General features: G+C 48.4%; 1 protein-coding gene across 4 annotated transcripts in view; it reads left to right on the plus strand.

The window, feature by feature from the left end:
* The window catches only part of DEPTOR (DEP domain containing MTOR interacting protein), a 163,644-nt gene extending 150,318 nt beyond the window's left edge, over nt 1-13,326 (plus strand). Inside the window, exons 9-10 of one of the 4 annotated variants that reach the window (XM_061123876.1) lie at nt 1,983-2,042; nt 12,775-13,326. In XM_061123876.1, coding sequence (XP_060979859.1) covers nt 1,983-2,042; nt 12,775-12,804 — 90 coding nt within the window. In that variant the 3' untranslated portion in view covers nt 12,805-13,326. Of the gene's footprint in view, nt 1-1,982; nt 2,132-2,410; nt 6,864-10,965; nt 11,063-12,774 lie in introns of those variants that run through there. The other 3 variants (XM_061123872.1, XM_061123877.1, XM_061123874.1) reach the window with 3 other exon arrangements.
* The last annotated feature ends 6,344 nt before the right edge of the window (nt 13,327-19,670 follow it).

Consider the following 19,670-nt stretch of genomic DNA (forward strand, 5'->3'; position numbering starts at 1 on the left):
GAGGTTTATGACAACAGCCCTTGTCTATTGAGTAAATAAACACTGTTCTTGCCACTCTGTACATTCCATTTGGTTTTACATATGACCTTGAAAAAAAGATATTTTTAAAGGAAAAGAAGTTAATTGGAGCCACTATTGGTATAGGGCTTGATATTTGCAAAGCAATTTTAAATTCATTCATTTGAACCTGTGAAGATAAAAGTGTTTTTGCCCAACTCTGTCTTATAAATGATGTCACTGAGGCCTAGAGGAGGACAAATGACTTTATTAAGATCATCCAGAAAAGGAAGCTAGGACTTAAATCCATATCGCTGGATTCCAGATCCTGTGTCTTTTCCACAGATTCACAGCTGCCCTTTTAATATGTTCCAAGTTGACTTATCTAAGTAATAGGTATGGGTATCTTTAGACTTACCAATACAGTATTTTATATGTTGTATTTCATATTTACATTTAAGATATGACATACAACTTATATTATTTATATTTCATATTTGTTAGCTTTGTTAATACAGTGTTTGAGTTTCTATTGATCCTACCCACTCAGAAAACAATAAAAGGAAATTGTGATTTTCAGGTGTTTTAGTATTTTCACATTCTTCATGTCATCAACACTGACATAATTTATTCATAAATAATTGAGAGCAGGTGTGCACCGGAATGGGCTTCCCAGGTGGCACGGGTGGTAAAGAGCTCACCTGCAGGAGATATGAGTTCAGTCCCTGGGTTGGGAAGACCCCCTGGAGGAGGGTATGGCAACCCACTCCAGTGTTCTTGCCTGGAGACTCCCATGGGCAGAGGGGCCTGGTGGGCTACAGTCCATGGGGTCACAGAGAGGTGGAAATAACTGTCCGACTTTCACTTTCAGCTTCAGCTTAACCAGTTCTGGTGAATCCTCGTTTTTCGCTTTTGGCGAAAATTAGGCATGACTGCTGCTGCTGCTAAGTCGCTCGATCGTGTCCGACTCTGTGCGACCCCACGGACTGCGCCCACCAGGCTCCTCTGTCCATGGGACTCTCCAGGCAAGAGCGCTGGAGTGGGGTGCCATCGACGTCTCCGTAGGCATGATTAGACCTTCCCCTTAGGGTAACGCCTCTCAGCAGCTGCAGCTTGCCTTCCCTCAGGAAGGGGGGGTTAGAGCCTGAGGTTAACGCCCCTGGTAACAAATTCGTTGAATTACTCGGTCTCAGGTGTTCCTGATGGTCCAGGGGTTAAGACTCCCTGCTGTCACTGCAGAGGGCTCTGGTTTCGGTCCCTGGTTGGGGAACTAAGATCCCACATGCTGTGCAGTGTGGCAAAAATAAATAAATATGTTAGTTTTTTTTTTATTTTTATTGGAGTATAGTTGATTTACAATGTTGTGTAGTCTCTGCCGTTCAACAACGTGGATCCCTTGTACATATTCATATAGCAGCTCTTTTTTTAGATTCTTCCCCCATATTAAGTCACTACAGAGAATTGAGCCGAGTTCCCCGTGCTACACACTCGCCTATTTTATATGTGTTACTGTGCCAAATAGCTTCAGTTGTGTCTGACTCTTTGCGACCCGATGAACTATAGCCCGCCAGGCTCCTCTGCCCATGGGCTTCTCCAGGCAAGAGCGCTGGAGTGGGGTGCCGTTTGCTCCTGCAGGGGTCTTGCCGACGCAGGGGTGGAAGCCCAGTCTCCCGTGGTTCCCGCCTGGCGGGCAGGTTCTTTGCCACCAGCGCGCTTGGGAGGCCCCGTGCGCGGCCGTGTGTGTCTGTTCGTCCAGTCTCCAGCGTAGCCCCCGCCGCTTGCCCTGGGAACCGTGCCTGTCTTCTGCGTCTGTGACTCTGCCCCTGCGTTGGAGATGCGTTCCTCTGCACCCTCTTAGGTCGCACGCGCGGGCGGCCCGGACCCTGCCTGCCTCGCCCGTGCTTCTCGCCGTGTGAGTCTCCGGGAAGCGCAGCGCGCTCGCCGGGGCCCCCACGCACTCAGGCGGCGCTCTGTCTGTCCTGCAGGTCTGTCAGTTCGTCGTCTCCGTGAACGGGCTGAACGTGCTGCACGTCGACTACCGCACGGTGAGCAACCTGATTCTGACCGGGCCGCGGACCATCGTCATGGAGGTCATGGAGGAGCTGGAGTGCTGAGCGCGGCCGGGCCGGGCGGGCAGGGCCCCGGGCGCGCGACGGCCGGCGCGGGCTGGCGGCGGAGCGCGGACCTTCGCCTAACCCTGACCCGAACCGCGCACCTTCGCTCCGCCCGCCCGCACACGTCTTCATCGCGTTCCCTGCAGACTCCCTGCTGAATGTGGGAGGACCGGGGAGTGCGTCTCTAAACAAGGAAAGAGTTAAAAAGACAACTTCTGTCGCTGCAGAAAAAGTTTGAGACGCAGAATTTTTTTTTTTCCCCACATAGTTGCATTGCCTTACTCAGCTTCCATCTATAGGTCTCATCCATTGATTTTGGTCTTGGTTCACAAAAAGTTGTTGAGATGCTTCTCTCGCCAGAACAGCAACGTGCTAAAATCGCCCTCGTGGGAATCAACGCAGTAGTTTTTCTAGTAAGTAGTACTCTCACCAAAACCAGCATGGATCTGTTGATTAGAGGATCTCAATTTCACTGAATTTCAAATTAAAGCAACATCCAAAGGAATAGTACTTGTTAGCTGGCATTTTGAAGGTTCTGAAGCATTTTTTACTTTTTCTTAATTCCTGCCTTTAGCATCAACTTCTAACTTAATGTGTGTTTTCAATTATGGCAGTGGTCAAAGAGCAAAAATATTGTGATGACGTGGGTGGGATAGAAAGAGAGATAATTACTTAAAACTGTATGTGCTGTTTTCTCTTTCTGAGCCTGAATCGTTCTGTCAATCAGCAACAGCAGCTTTCTAGAAATAATTCTGAATATGTTGAATGTCAAAACAGACAAGTTTGTATGTACATATATAATTCAAAATCATGCCTCTGGCAAGATTTCACTCCGAAGCTGTCCCTTGTGAAGTGCAGTATCCTAGAACTTGGCCCATATGTGATAAAACTTGAAACTGCATTGCCTGATTGGCCTGAATTTTCACTAGCCTTCTAGTGTGACACATTCTAAGGACATGACATGCTGCTTATTTGGTGGGATTGCTTTTCACCAAAAGCACCTTCTTGTGTTGTAACTTTCTCGCCCACTTGTACATATGCATGTTTCTTCTTTTTTTTTTTTTTTTTGTCTTGAAGAGGATGCATTTTGGAGCTTGGTGTATAGAGGAAGTTTTTCAGAGTGCCAAATTAGGAAGTCAGGGAGTGCTCAATTCCTTTTATTTTCATATAACACTTTCTAAATGACAAGGCTACTTTCTTATCACGTAGTAACAAAATATGAGTGTTGTGCCTCAGCCTTTTTTTAGTGATGGGTTGTAACGTGGTGGTGCTGGTGGAGTGGACACGCCGTGCTGAAGATGTCAGACGTCTGTGTTTCTGGTAACCCAGCTCTTCTCGTCTGTAGCCTTAGGCCGAGAGCAGGGTTTTGCAGTAACGTAGGATGCTGGCGTGAGTCCTGTCGGCCGGCCTTGGGAAGCCCTGCCGTGCGTTTATACACGTGCCAGGCACTGTGCTCTCTCTTCATCCTCATCACGACCCGCGAGGCAGCTGGAATCGCCCTCGTGTTTCAGATTGGAAGCTCAGTCTGAGCAAGTTTAGGAGTGGTCTCTAAGCCCCCACAGTGGCAGGAACTCCTGGTGACAGAGGCTGGATTCAGACACGCTCGGTCTCATGGGGACGCCCTGTCCCCCCAGCCCGTACCCCCTGGAGACTGTCCGTGACGCCTTCTTCTGGCCCCTTGCCGCACTCGCACTGTGCCTGGGCGGCCAGCGGCGGCGTCATCTCCGGTGTTACCGCTGAGGAGACGGGCTCATCAAGGCCGGACTCTTAACAGTAAGTGGGAGGCATTAACCATCAGGCTTTCTTTAAAAGGTCGTCCTAAATGCCTTCTGGGCCTGGGTGTTCACGGGTGCCTCGAGAAGAAGGCAGGCCTCCGGGAATGGCATCCGCTCGCCTGCTCCTGCTCCTTGTCTCCCATCCTGATGACTGTTGGGACGCTGGCACATCTCCACATCCCTTCAGCCAGCCTAAGCAGCAGAGGAGAGTTTTCCTTGATTCAGAGAGTGGCGTTGATGTCTTTGCTCAGATGAAGACCCAGGTGAAGGAAGGGGTATTAAGGTGAAGGGAGGGAAGCCTTTGGCTCCCACCACCCTGAGCTTAAAGCCCAGACGCCAGCGAGTTCTGCTTCAGGAGCGCGTCCTCTGAGCTGTGGTCCCAGCCCACGCTGTATCCTCACCCTGTGAACGCTCCCCTCCCAGAGGACCCTGTTGCGCTTTCTCCAGCTTTTGCACACACGGCTTTTCCTCCCTGGAATGTTCTTCTTTCTCTGTCTTTGCCTGGAACAGTCTGTCTTATGAACTCCCCTGAGGTGTTGTGTTAGATATTCCCTCTGAGAAATCTTTGCCAGCAGCCTGGTTCTGGGATGGATGCCCTTCTTGAATTCCCAGGGACCCCCCATACACCAGCCTCCTGTGATCCCAGCACTGCTGACATTTCCTAGGAAATGGTCCTGTTCCTCGTCTGTCTCCCTGAGTTCTCTCTAAGCGTCTGCAGGCCGGGACTGAGTCCCGCTCCCCAGGTGTTGCCTTCGCCTAGCATGTTTCCTGACACAGAGCAGGCTGTCAGCTCTCCTCTGCTGTCTGAGCAATCAGCCCACAGCGTAGCTTCTGACGCTGCTGATTCACTCGGGAGCCTGTGGTTGGTGTTTTGGGCAGAGCTGTGCTCAGGGACCGACCACAGCCTGATGTCCTGGCTGAGTTCACACGCGCATCTGAGGTCAGAGAGGCCGATGCTCGGGGCTGGCTGACTCTGTCTGGCTGTGGCCTGGAGCTGTGGCTGAGACTCCTCTGATGGATTCACAAGGTCTTTCCCCATAGCTGACCCAGTCTCCCTGTTGGGTCTCATGAGATAAAAGAGAGGAAGCATAGAAACTGCAGACCCTTCTGTGGACACGCTCGGAGGTCACACAGTGTCCCTTCCATAGCCTTTTCTTGGCCAGTGCAAGTCACAAAGCTAGCCCAGAACCAAGAGGTCAGAAAGCAGACTCCCCCTTGTGATGGGAGGAGCTGCCAAGAGTCTGGCTGTTTTTAATCCACCCAGAGTCGTAGATAACTACTTTTTGAATAAAGGCCTAAGGAGTTACCTAGTTGTTGAAAGACTTCAGCACTCAGATGTCAATAACTGACCACCCGCTGGGTAGAAGTGCAACAGTTGTGAACAAAGGCCCACACCCAGTGAACACTGAAGAGTCAGGAAATCCTAAGACCATAGTGCGGCGTGGAGCCACGCAGAGCACGGGTTTGCCCTTTGCATTTCGCTGAGGCGTGAAGCCGTCTTGTTGGGCGGGCCTGGGTCCAGCACCTCCCTCCCCGCAGTCCCGAGTCTTCCGTGTAGCCCCCCCCGCCGTGGAGGGCGGGGTGGGGATGACACACGGTTGTGCCCTGTATCCCTGAAGGTGAAGGATACGTACTTTTAACTCAGGCCTTGAGTTGTTAAATCATAGCATATTAAAAAGTAAATATTTTGTATGGTATTTTGACAGTTGAACTGCTTTAAAATTTAGAAACTCCATTCCTAAACGGAACACCAAGAATTATTCTGAATTAGCAGGAAGCAGGATTTCAAAGAACTTTTGTGTCCTACGTGTGTGTGTGTCTGCGTTTTGGGGAATTGTGTGTGAGAATTGAGATCGCTCGTGGAGAATCTCTGCAATGACGTAGTTTGTCCCCAGAGAAGACACGCTTGGTTTTCCAGCTGGCTGCGTGTTAGTGATGGAGACAGAACCCGCTTTACGTCAAGTCATTAGCATAAGATGTGCAGTCAGCGCTGATTCGAAAGCCATGTTGGTTGATTCTGCTGTAGAGAGAAAAATGCAGCCGCCCTTTGGGTTGGTTCTGCTTTCTGATGTTCTCTTATTAATCTCTGTCAGATAATGGTAGGAACTGATAAATTTCTGGTTGAGAAATGGTGGGTAACATGAAGAAGAGATCCATGTTTGAGTAGATTAGGTACGACCAACTTCACACTACCTTATAAAAGGTGAATGCATTGGAGTGGTAACAATTAATAGTTTAAAAATCACTGCTCTCAGTCCAAAATACAGCCTCACTTTTCCAAATACTCATTCCTTTCAGATATGTCATGAAAATAATCTGCTTTCAAGATCTGTTTGGATAATGTTAAGTATTCTCTCCTGTTGAATATTAATCGTGTTTCATTTTGATGTTCCATGATCAGAATAGCCCAAGATCATTTCAGTTTTGCAAATTGGTTGGAGTCTGTTGGTGTCATTGACCATGGTTTTACTCATTCAAAGAAGAATTTCAGGTATAATATGTTTTTCCTCAGCTCAATACCAAGAGGACAAATCTACCATGTACCAAAAGGAAGTTCATAATCAAAGTCACCATATGGTATTGTCGAATGCATTAATATATGTACTTAATATATGTTTATTTTTAAATTAGGTTGAAATTTATTTTCTGTTTCTTAAAAGTTATAGCAAAATAATTAAAATTATAATATAACAATAGACAGTATAGCATGAAATAAATGTTAAATTTTTAAAACAATGCCTTTAGGATTTCAGCTTTTCTTTTCTTTAGAACAAATTAACCATTTTTTTATCCTAAGAAAGAGTTGCATTGTAAAGCTGATCTACAGCTAATTTATCAGAGAGAACATGTGGGGCTGGTATCTAATTCTCTAATGTAACCAAAAGTGCCATTTGTAGAACTACTTAATGATGGATGTTTTCTGAAGCTCTTTTGCCTGGGGAAAAAAGAAAAGTGCATTAAAAAGTTTTTTTCTCTACTGTATTTGATTTGAAATCATTTTCTCCCTACACAGTTATTGATGAGTGTTGCAAAGAGCTGACTCATTTGAAAAGACCTTGATGCTGGGAAAGATTGAGGGCAGGAGGAGAAGGGGACGACAGAGGATGAGATAGTTGGATGGCATCACCAACTCAATGGACATGGGTTTGGGTGGACTCCGGGAGTTGGTGATGGACAGGGAGGCCTGGCATGCTGTGGTTCATGGGGTCACAAAGAGTCAGACACGACTGAGCGACTGAACTGACTGATGGAATAGTCTATATGGGAAAATGCTATGTGGTTGCTATTTTGAAATAATGTTATTTTTTTATTTTCAACTAATTAGGAAATCAGTTCCACAATTCAATGCATGTAGGGTATAAGTAAGGAAGTGAGTGATTATCCAGACTACACTCAATATTAACCAAAAGAACGTTACCTCTTTCTCTCATTTATTCATTTATTCCCTTGTTCGTTCATTCACAAGCCTCATGAAGGCTTGTGTTTCGCTGGGCAGTATGTATAAGGCTGCCTGGTGGTTCAGTGGTAAGGAATCCTCCCGCCAGTGCAGGACACATAAGAGACAGGGGTTCGATCCCTGGGTCAGGAAAATCCCCTGGAGAAGGAAATCACTACCAACTCCAGAGTCCTTGCCTGGAAAATACCATGGACAGAGGAGCCTGGGGGCTACAGTCCACAGGGTCACAAAAGAGTCAGACATGACTTAGTGACTAGACAACATCACATAGGCCCTAGGAATACAAAACTGAGCAGACAGGACCCGGCATTCAGCTTCACGAGTCACGTCTAGGCCGTCTCTGGAAAGCTGCTCTCTATAGAGAGGGGGGAATATGCAATCCTGGGGTCGATGCACAAACCACCATCCAACCCCAGAACCAGAGCAACAGTGACAAAACCTTATATTTACGTGCTGTCCTGTCCCGATCCTGCCCCACTTTCCCTTACCCAAGGTGAGCGTGATGGTGAATATTGTTTACCGTTCTCTTGTTCTTTTTTTCTTGGCCAGGCAATAGTTAGAGCGCTAAGTCCTAACCACTAGACCATCAGGGAACTCCCCCCATTGTTCATTTTTTTGGGGGTGGGGGCAGGGAGCATGCCATGTGTCATGTGGATCTTAGTTCCCCAGGCAGGGATTGAACCTGTGCCCCCTGTGATGGAAGCATGGTGTCTTAACCACTGACACCGGGGAGGTCCCTGTTCTTTTTGTTCTTAATCATTGTTTGGGTGGTTGTGTTGCTTTTTTTTTTTTTTTTAATGAACTGTAATAAAAGAACATCCAGCTTTATATAGACTTCTGGGACTTGCTTGTTTTTGTTCAGGATTATATTACTAAGATTCATCTAGATGTTTGTGTATAATTATAATTCACTGTTTATGGCTTCCTGAATTTTCTGTTTATTTGTCTATTTTCTTGTCATCGGGTATTTGGGTTGCTCCCATTGTTGCAGTTGTGGTTGTCGTAAGTAGGATTACTATGAACAGCCTGGTACCATCTCCTGGGGACAAGTGTAGGAGTTTTTCTTAGGAATCCACTTAGGAGAGTCAGAGGGCATGTGAATACTGACTTTACGAGGTCACATTTAACTCCCTTTCAAAGTGGTTGAACCAAAGTAGTTGCCCATCTGAAATATAAAAGTGATAGATGTTGAGCAGTATCTTCTCCAAATTCTGAAACTTCTTAATTTTTGTCAAATGTTTATTTGGTCAATGATATTGAGAATTCTGATTTGCTGCAAAGCTCATAAAGTTTAAAGTACGAAAAATGTGAGAAGTAGTTTGTCATCCTAACATATTACATCAGTGTCTTCATAACGCCCAGGATGTTTCTGAAACATTTACCATGCTACAGCTCTGATTATTATGAGGCAAGAATTATTGGTGTTGTCAAAATCTTGACTCTCTGTGCACCAATGCCAAACAGGAATACTGAGACAGAGTTACAGAGGAGAAAGAAAGAGTGACTTTTTCACTGTGACAGGCAAAGGAACACAGTAGGCTAGCGCTTCAAGAACTCTGCCCGCCTCGCTGGAGAACAGACAGGCTGTATAGTCAGGCAGGCTCCCCAGGAGGCTCTAGGGGTAAAGAACCCATCTGCAAATGCAGGCGTGAGAGGCGCGGTTGGATCCCTGGGTCGGGAAGATCCCCCAGAGGAGGGCAGGGCAGCCCACTGCAGTATTCTTGCCCGGAAAATCCCATGGACACTGGAGCCTGGGGGGCCGCGTCCATGGGGTCGCAAAGGCAGGACCCTGACAGCACACACACAGGCAGGGTGTGTGATGAGGATCAGCAGTCTGGCTTTCTTCTTTCTTCTGCAAAGTTTCAAAGGGTGGAGCTGCTGATAAGATTAGGGTCTAGGTGACCTGGTCCTAATCCAGCTTCTCCTGTCCCTGTAATCTTGCCTAGGGTTGTTTCCTGACTGCTCCTCCCTTGATTAGCAACTGTTCTGCCCTTTGGAACTCAGGGAAGGTCATGGAGGTTGGAGTCTTGCCTAAAAGAAATGGAAGACAGAAAGCCCTCCCTGACCAGGAGCCCACAGGGCCCTGCGCGTCGCTGGAGGTCACATAGAATATATTCAAAACTGAGCTACGTTCAGTTCAGTCGTGTCCGACTCTTTGCGACCCCAGGGACTATACAGTCCATGGAATTCTCCAGACCAGAACACTGGAGTGGGTAGCCTTTCCCTCCTCCAGGGAATCTTCCCAACCCAGGGATGGAACCCAGGCCTCCCGCATTGCACGCGGATTCAGCAGATTCTTTACCAGCTGGGCCACGAGGGAAAAAGGCCTTAGATGTGGCATGGTTAGTTTTTATAGGCTAATGAATGGGTGGATTATTCTATTTCAAGCAAGGGGTGGGGATTTCCAGGGTTTGGACCACCGTGCACCCTTTGGCCTTTTAGGTTGGCTGCAAACTGGTGGCTGTGTCATTCCGTATGCTAATACATTACAGTGAGCTTATAATTGAGGCTCAGGGTCTACTGGAAGTCAAATCTTCTTCCATCTTGGATCTAGTTAGTTCTAACCAGCTTTTGTCATATCCTATGGGTATGTCATTCTTTTAAAGGTTGTGCCCTGCCCCCTTCCCTCATGTTTCACTACCAGTACAGTCGCTTACTCATGTCTGACTCTTTCAGACCCCATGGACTGCAGCATGCCAGGCCTCCCTGTCCATCACCAACTCCCAGAGCTTGCTCAAACTCATGTCTATCGAGTCGGTGATGCCATCCAACCATCTCATCCTCTGTCGCCCCCTTCTCCCATCTTCAGTCTTCCCCAGCATCATGGTCTTTTCAAATGAGTCAGTTCTTCGCATCAGGTGGCCAAAGTATTGGAGTTTCAGCTTCAACATCAGTCCTTCTGATAATTAATGTTTGTTAAATAAAAGTGTGTGTTTGTAAAAATCTCAAACTTACAGTGTACTGTCCTGAGACGGAAGTGGGTTTCGAAGTCTCGATACTGCCTCCTCTTTCCTTCCTGTTTCTTAGATGGCCCATGGAGAGCACCCCTCACCCCTGGAAGCAGGCGTGTGTGTGTCTTAGTTTTCCCTGGGTCCTCCTGTAAGGTCAGACTGACATCTACTGGGGCACAGGAGGCCTTCAATATGGCATCTTTCCAGGAGAAAGTCAATTTACAGCAAGGACAGGGAGAGATAAAGGGAACTTCTTCTTGTGGTAATCCCCTACCCCAGCCTTCCTGGAGGAGGACATGGCAGCCACGCCAGTGCTCTTGCCTGGAGAATCCCGTGGACAGAGGAGCCTGGCGGGCTGCAGTCCCCCGGGGCACCGGGAGTGGGCATGCCTGGGCACGCCCGCCGCCCGTCTTGCACCTCCCGCCTCCCTGGCCCCCGGTCACCTCTGGTTTGCTGTCTGTGTCTGTGCGTCGGCTTCTGTTTTGTGATCGTCCCTGGTTGGTTGGGCCTTTTGGACTCCACACGAAAGTGACATCACACAGTATTTGTCTTTCTCTATCTGACGTATTTCCAAGTCCATTCGTGTTGCTGCAAATGGCAAAACTCCTTTCCTTTTCAGGGCTGCGTAGGAGTCCATCGCGTACATATGTATATAGTGCCTTCTTTTACAGGGGTGTTCAGGTCACAGACCCGCCATAGAAGGAATCAAGGCAAATCTCCGAACTCCAGGCTTCTAGGAAAAGCTTCTCCCTGACAGCAGTGGGAGCTCTTGAATGTCCACTGTGTGCCGTGCCCACGTTAAGCACCGTATGCATGTCACTGTTTTATTTCCTGTCTGCACCTCGTCCCAGGTAACCGCTTTCTAATGCATCTCACGGTGTCTCATCACCTGCACCCTTCCTTCTGATCCTCTGCCTCCCCTATAGCCTCCATCAAGAACACAAGGCCAGAGCTTGGTGATACAGCTGGACTTCGCACTCACGCTCCAGTGTGCATACACATGTGTGAATGAGATCTGCATCTTGATGCAGGTTGTGAGAGTTGCTGCTGTCTCTCCATCCCTGACAAACTCTTCCTTCTTGGATCTCTTGTGCTTTTCGTACATGAATTAGAAGTCAAGAAGACTGTGTCAGACTTCCCTGGTGATCCAGAGGTTAAGAATCTGTCTGCCAGTGCAGGAGATGCAGGTTTGATCCCTGGTCTGGGAAGAGCCCACATGCCTTGGAGCAACTAAGTCTGAGCACCGCAACTACTGAAGCCTGAGCACCCTCGAGCCTGTGCTCGGCAACAAGAGACGCCCCCGGGATGGAAGCTGGGCCTGCCGCTGGAGAGGGGCCAGCCCGCTCGTCCCAGCCAGAAAAAAGCCCAAGGAGCAACGAAAACCTGAAAAATAATAAATAGTTTTAAAAAAGAATGTGTTGAAGTTTTCACTGAGAAATGGGAACATGTCATCTGATTCTGGAAGGCTCCCCCAACATCCTAGCTAAGTTACTCTGATAGATTTTCTTAGGAGAGAAAGGGGCTGTGAATAATGCAAGGTTGTTGGTCCCCAGGAGGAGAAAGCCCAGCGGCGACGCTGGGCTGTTTAACACACGCACGGGATTGTCAGGGGGCTGCTTGACTGCAGCTCCCAGGCTGTGAAGCAGCAGAACTGCCCCCAGCCATGCTCGCCCGAGGGTCTGGGGTGCCCTGTCCTCACTCCTCTGGAATGCCTTCTGTCCGCCTCAGCTCTGTGGTGGCGCCTCTGGGTGATGTCAGCCTCTGTCTATGAAAAGCAGCAAGTCCAGAAACAAAGCATGCATTGGTGCGCCAGGCGAGACTGGTGGGGCTGGACAATCGTGGGTCTCTGGGGGCCGAGGCCCCCCTGGAGGGACACAGACTCCTCTCATGTGCCGGCGGGAGTCTCCCCCACCCCTGACCCCTGCCACCCTGGAGGGAATTCTACTGCAGAAGATGAAAAGAGTGCTTGCACAGCTTCTCATCCAGTGCCCTTTCGTGGTGAAGAGTTTCTTCATGGTTAGTGTCCAGACTCGGAGGAGGCAAGGGCACCCCACTCCAGTCCTCTTGCCTGGAGAATCCCATGGACGGAGGAGCCTGGTGGGCTGCAGTCCATGGGGTCACTAAGAGTCAGACACGACTGAGCGACTTCACTTTCACTTTTCACTTTCGTGCATTGGAGAAGGAAATGGCAACCCACTCCAGTGTTCTTGCCTGGAGAATCCCAGGGACGGGGGAGCCTGGTGGGCTGCCGTCTATGGGGTCGCACAGAGTCGGACACGACTGAAGCGACTTAGCAGCAGCAGTGTCCAGACTAGGTTCAAGGAAAGCTTCCTTTTTAACGAATGTACGCTGACCGTGAGCTGGAGTACAAGGCTGTTTCCTTTTGATCCACCTTGCCTTTTGTTTCCTTGACACCAACTGACTTTCTCACTCTTTTCCTTCCCCATTTTGACTTGAAATCTGTTATTTCTCCTTATCAGCCTCCAGCAGGCTCTTCCAGCAGTTACTGAGTGCTGAAGTCTGTCTCTGGGATGCTGGCTGGGAGGGGGAAAGCGTCAACACGAGTGTGGAGGTAAAAGCTCTCCACAGAAGTCGCCCCGGAGAAGCCGTGGGGAGAGGCTGCGTCTGCTGTGGATGCGTGCTGGACCACAAACAACAGAACCAAGGCCGTGGCTCTGCGCATCAGCCCCAGTTAAACCACAGACTCAGGGAGGCTTGTTCTCACGCCCTGAATTGTCGGCTTCATGTTCGCTCCAAACTGTTGTGTCTTGTCACCGAAGATATGAGCAGACTCCTTTTGGTAAATCTCCCATCCCTATCACACAACTCCATAACAAAATGCTTCATTTCCAAACATAGACGGTAAAGACGTTACGAGGTGCTGTCTTAGTGCCCTCACTCAGACAGCTGTCCTGGGGAATGTGAAATGCACCAGCACACGAAATGAATAACTGTTGGCCATCTCCACAGCACTTCTCTTAAATCCTCAAAACACTCATGAGGTTGTTGTGAAAATCAAATTAAATGAGATAATCCAGGTAAAGAGCTGACTATATGTCTGGCTTAATATCATTCTAGTTACCATCATAAAAATAGAGTAACCTCACACTTCTGCACGTACCAGCAGGGAAGTGAGTGTGGTGGACTCACTAGACGCTTGATCACCAAACTGGAGTCCTCCTCCTGGGCACAATGAAAGTCTATTATCCAGCTGGCCTTGTATCTGGGAGGGACGGTGGGACTCAGTTCTGGCCAAAGCCATGTGGGAAGAAGTTATAGATGCCTCTTCCAAGGCTACCTAGAGAATATTCTGTGAAGCAGTCCTTCTCCCCCTTCTGTGGAGCGGGACGTGAAGGATGTGGCACTAGACGGGTCACGTGACGGAGAGAGCTTGGACCCGAGTCATCCATGGAGGAGGGCGTCCCGAGTCACATATGAGCAGAAAACAGGCTTCAGTGTTTGAGCCACTGAGACTCGAGGGCTTATTATTGTAGCATAGATCATCTTACTCTAATACTAATACAATGATACGAAGGGAAGGGAAACAAATACTATCTAAATTAGTTATCTGAAATCAATTTATTACCAAATAAGGCAAAAGTAAATATTCACACACGAAACAAACCTGCAAAACCGTGTGGAATTGTAGGAAAGCTACAGGGCAGCGGTCCCAGCTTTTTGGCCCCAGAGACGGGTTTCGTGGATGACAATTTTTCCATGGATGGGGTGGAGGTGGGGATGGTTTCAGGATGATTCAAGTGTGCCCCATGTATTGTGCACTTTATTTCTGTTATTGTTACATCAGAGTCACCTCAGATCATCTGGCATTAGATCCCAGAAGGTGGGGCCCCCAACTACAGGGCACTAGGCTATGGGAGGTTCAGTCCCCGGTTTGCATGATGACGGCAATGGCAGACCTGGGCTACGAATCAGGTGAGCTGGACTCCAAGGCCAGTGTTCTTCTCTCCTGCATCCTACATCAGTCTGGGACCCACAAGTCAGGGTGCCTCCTGCATGAGTCAGTGACGAAGTGCAAGGTCTCAGGGGTTAACCTGGACTGAACGATGTTAGCCCTGGGCTTTACTAGGTCACGCATGGTGCGGAGAGAGGACCAAAGGACAGAGCTAGAGAGGCCGCGCTGACTGTTCAGAACGGGGGGACCTGCCTCACGGAGGGCAGTGCACCGCAAGCCTGGAAGCCCGCAGGGGACAGGGTGCTGCAGAGACGGGGTCGGGAGCGCGCCTCAGTCTGGAGACTGCGCGTCCTTGTGATGCTGGCCGAGAGGACGCCTCACAGACAGGACAGTGAGGTGGACACGAGACACGAGAGTGAGAACAGAGAGGAGCCCCACCAGAATCCCTGAGGATGCCAGCCAACACTGCGTGTCATGATCACCGGTTACAGAAATGCACAACATGTAGAGGACTTCTGGTGGTCCGGTGACTGAGACTCCGCACTCCCAATTCAGGGATCCCGGGTGCAATCCCTGATCAGGGAACTAGTAATAGATCCCACATGCTGCAACTAAGACCCAGTGCAGCCAAAAATAAATACATATTTTGAAAAATGAAGGAAATGCACAATACGTAAAGATTGGCTCCATTATCACTTAGGGTAGTCAGATCTGGAATTCATAGTTTCTCAAGAAAGATCAACTGCCTCATCTCCAATGTTTCTGAGTACTAGACACCTGCATTTTAAGAGCTCAGTCAGCTCTCATTGGGATAGACATACTAAGAGCTGGCAAAACTTCCCAACAGCCTTATCATATACACAATGTTGAATATGCTTTTGGTTTCCTGGCCCTCTTTTTCCCGAACAATGCCTGTACTCTGGAGGTGAACAGTCTCTCCCTCATCCCGTGTGGTTATGATAAGATTCTCTTACGGTGCTCTAGTTTCCCCTAATGAAAGAAATCCAGGTTAAACAACACCCTCTTCCAGGACTTTGAGCTTTGAGCAGAATAAACATGCATGGGAAACAGAGTTGACACTCATGAACCTACCCGGGATCTTTTCTTCTCTAAGCCTGGCCCCAGAGCCTTCTGACGCAATCTGCGGGCTCTGATGACCTGTGGCGAAGTGTGGGGTAAAGGCATGCAGGTTCAGGATGAGGCGGTTGGGGGAGCTTGGAAGAACCAGGTTTCAATTCCACAAAACAGGTGGAGGCCAAGGACCAGATGGAGAATCAGGTATCTGCCAAAGAGTTCAAGCCAGTTAAGTTGAGGAAATTAGATTTCCTGATTACTTAGAAAAGAGTGGTAGGTCAGCTAGGATGTTTTTGGTTGCAAATGACAGAAAACCAGTTTGAACTAACTAAAGAGGGGAAAGGACTTTATTGCTTTATTTAACCACACTGCAATAGGAGCAGTGATTATGTAAATTGTCTCCCACCTGGAACCCTTCAAGAATGAAAGGGAGAAATGTCTGTTTAGTTCTTTGGCCCATTTTTTGATTGGGTCATTTATTTTTCTGGAATTGAGCTGCAGGAGTTGCTTGTATATTTTTGAGATTAATCCTTTGTTTCTGCATTTGCTATTATTTTCTCCCAATCTGAGGGCTGTCTTTCCACCTTACTTATAGTTTCCTTTGTAGTGCAAAAGCTTTTAAGTTTCATTAGGTCCCATTTGTTTAGTTTTGCTTTTATTTCCAATATTCTGGGAGGTGGGTCATAGAGGATCTTGCTGTAATAATAAAAATAAATAAAAAAAAAAAAAGAAAAAAAAATAAACTTATTATTTTTAGTGTTTTACATGCACTCTTTATTAGGTTGTCAGTTAAATATTACTTTATTATCCTTTTAGCAGTTACTGTGGATATTACAATATCTATTATTAAAGTCTAATATAAATTAGTATTTTAATCACTTCCCTGACAATCCTAGAAACTTATACTTTAACATCTTTATGCTTTTCCATCTTTTTATATTATTTTTATTATGTGTTTGAATTTCAGATATTTAGAAGGCATAAGGATTTATTGTTGTTATTTTACATAGTCAATAGTAATTTAGATTTATCCACATATTTGCCTTTTCTGATATTTATCATTACTTCTTTTACTTCTATGCTTCTTTTTGGAATAATGTTCCCTCTGTCTGAAAACTGCTTTCAGTGTTTCTCTTCATATGTATTTGCTGGCAATGCTATTTTTTCAAAAAAAAAAAAAAAAAAGAATGAAAGGGAGACGTCAATGGCTAAGCCGGAGCAAACGTAAACTGGGCTGCCTTGGGCGGACTGGGTGTCTGCTCATCTCTGTGCAAGGGAAGAGCCTTGAAGGCCGCCGGGGTCTCTCTCTCTGTGTAGCTGATGCTTTTCTCTACTTTCTGTTTCTCTTCCGAGGGCTTCATTTGCACAAGCATACGTAGTAGCGGCTTCCCAGGCGGCTCAGTGGTAGAGAGTCTGCCTGCACTGCAGGAGACCCAAGTTCGATCCCTGGGTTGGGAAGATCCCCTGGAGAAGGAAATGGTGACCAACTCCAGTAGTCTTGCCTGGGAAATCCCACGGACAGAGGAGCCCGCCAGGCAGCAGTCCATGGGGTGTCAAGAGTCATCAGACCTTACAGATTGCAAGACAGAAAAAGATGTTTCCAGCTGCTCCAGGATGAAATATCCTGCCCCAGAATTTCAAGGTGTCACCTGACCACCCCTGGACCAACCTTCATGAACAAACGGATGCACTGCTATCACCGGTTGCTTGGGCCATCATGCCCTTCTTGTGCTGCAGATACAGGAGCGCCATTAATCAAGAGTCCCAGAAGTTTGAAGCAGCATTTCCCCAAAGAAAAGAGTCATTCTGGGAGACAAAACCCCATATATCCATTATGACAGCACCTCATATAGATTGCCTGCAGTCAAGCCCACTGATAGTATGAACACATGAAACAGCGTTGTTGGATAAAATGCATGTTATATTAAGCTGTCCAGATGCCAGAGCGAGCTGGTAATGGGTTAAACCATGAACTCCGCAAACCAGGAAACTTGACAATCCATTTTCACAATATGCATTGTTCTATCCCTTTAGAGTCTAGTATGTAATAGTCCATTAGAGACCTGGAAAGCCCCCAAGGCTTGGAGTTCCTAAGCCTCTAGAACCGCTCAAATGAAGTGAACTTACCCCCAAAAAATCACTGGCAGAAGCATAAGGGCTCTGGGCACCTTGGGTTTAAATGGGAAATTGGGGAACAGGAAGCCAAGTGAGGACTTCTGTGAAAGGACCGGGAAAGAGGATGATGGAGACAGACTCCCCTCGCTCCCAGCCTGGCCAAGCTCCGGATTCTGCCCCTGCTGGCTCCCGTTTCAGCCCTCTTGTTGGAAAGTACCTTCCTTTCTCTCTCTCTTTTGCCCTTCTTTTCCCATGCCCGCTGCATTGGGAGCGTGGAGTCTCAAGTAGTGGACCGCCAGGGAAGTCCCAGCACCACGATTTATGATAAAACTTGGAATCTTCTGCCACCCTGGGCTGGTCCTCTCCACTTGACGGAGGAGCGCGTGGTGTCTAAAAGTCAGCCGACGTCTCTTTGCCTCCTGAGAGCCCTTCCCTGGGAGAAAAGGGAACGCATAAATGTGTGGGAGGCTGCCTGGGTGACTGTGGGCTTCCCCCGCAAGAAGGCGCAGGGCGGAGCGCGGGACTCCTCGGAATACGACTTCACAACGGGTCCCTGGCCACCCTGGAGAGACAGCGCCTACCGCCTACTGGAGAGGGCTCTTCAGCCCCAGGCCCTCGGCGCCTCCCGAGACGTCAGCCAGAGGGCTCCCTGTGGAGCCGGGCCTGAGCCGCGGGAACGTTGCCTCCAAGCGCCGCCCTCGGAAGCGCCCGGGGGCCGAGAAGGCGGAAGCACGGCCCCTTGGTGGAGCCGCACGTTCTGATCGCGAGATCCCACACGGCTGTTAATAAGGGCATCCTCTCCTGCTGGGCTCAAGAACCTGGGCCCGCATGTGAATGCACACCAAGCCTGGACACCCGGGGAAGGAGCTCCTGACACACGTCATAGCTCACCCTGTTCAGAGTCCAGGGTCCTGAAACAGCAGAAATCACCACTGCAGTGCAGTCCGCGGTCACTGTACATACTGGCCGTCCCACTTCGTTCATTTGTTTGTTTTTCCCTCGAATCTTTCCTCTGACTTAGCTTACGGTTCAAGGCAATCTCTTTTTCAGTTTTTAATGCAAACTTGGAGAGGTTGCTGTGGACGCCTTCCAGACTGAGCCGCTGGGGGCCTGGGGGGCAGGAGCTCTGAGCTGGTCCCTTTCTGGGCCGAGCCCTCTGCTAGCAGGCGCTGCCCAGCATCATTCACAACAGTCAGGCTATGGGAAGAGCCTCAGTGTCTGTCAAGAGGTAAATGGATCAAACGATGTGATGTATGTATGTGACGATGGAGTATCACTCCACCTTAAAAGAGGAGGCAGTCCTACCGCTTGTGACAGACAGCTGAACCTGGAGGGCATGATGCCCCCTGAAATAGGCCAGAGACAATACTGCATGGTGTGACTTATATGTGGACTCTAAAAAAAGGAAAGTTGACTATAGAGAAATGGAGAGTGGAGAAGTGATTCCCAGCCTGGTGAATGCAATTGGTAACACTGCATTGTACAGTTGAAATTTGCTAAGACAGCGCATTTAAATACGCTCGCCAAAGAAAACAATTTAAAAGGGAAAAGGAGAGAGAGAGCATTAAAGAAAAGACTAAGCTACTGAGAGAAAATTCACAGACACTTGAAGAGACTCTAGTCGAAAGGGAACATGTGGTTGAGTGTATGAAGCCTGCTTCCCCAGCACCGCTGGGGTGTCTCTGAAGGACCGTCTGTCGTTCATCTCGGAGCTCCCCGCGTCCTTTCCCAGGATGGCTCCAGTCACCTGCATCCTCTGCTAAGTCAGCTTGACTCTCATAGGTGCTGTTCCTGGGAGCTCCCGCAATAAACTTGTTGCAATAAGCCTCCATCTTGGAATTTGCTTCCAGATAACCTGACCTGGTAAGGTAGAATGCAGACACAGACAAGTGCCTTGACCACAGCTGTGCATTCAATGAATTTTTACAAAATGATCATACCTATCGCTCATGGAAGCCCGTGTGTGTGTGTGTGTGTGTGCGCAGTCGTGTCTGACTCTTTGCAGACCCATGGACTCTAGCCCGCCAGGCTCTTCTGTCCATGGAATTTTACAGGCATGAATCCTGGAGTGGGTTGCCATTTCCTCTTCAGGGGATCGTCCTGAAGCAGGGATCGAACCTGTGTCTCTTGCGTCTCCTGCATTGCAGGTGGATTCTTTACCATTGAGCCACCTGGGAAACCCCATTCCTGGATGACCAGCACCGAAATCAAGGGATATCCAGCCAGGGTGGACAACAATGTCCTACTGCATAGCACAGGGAGCTATATTCAATA

Source organism: Dama dama, chromosome 21, assembly GCF_033118175.1.
Source record: "Dama dama isolate Ldn47 chromosome 21, ASM3311817v1, whole genome shotgun sequence".
NCBI lineage: Eukaryota > Metazoa > Chordata > Mammalia > Artiodactyla > Cervidae > Dama > Dama dama.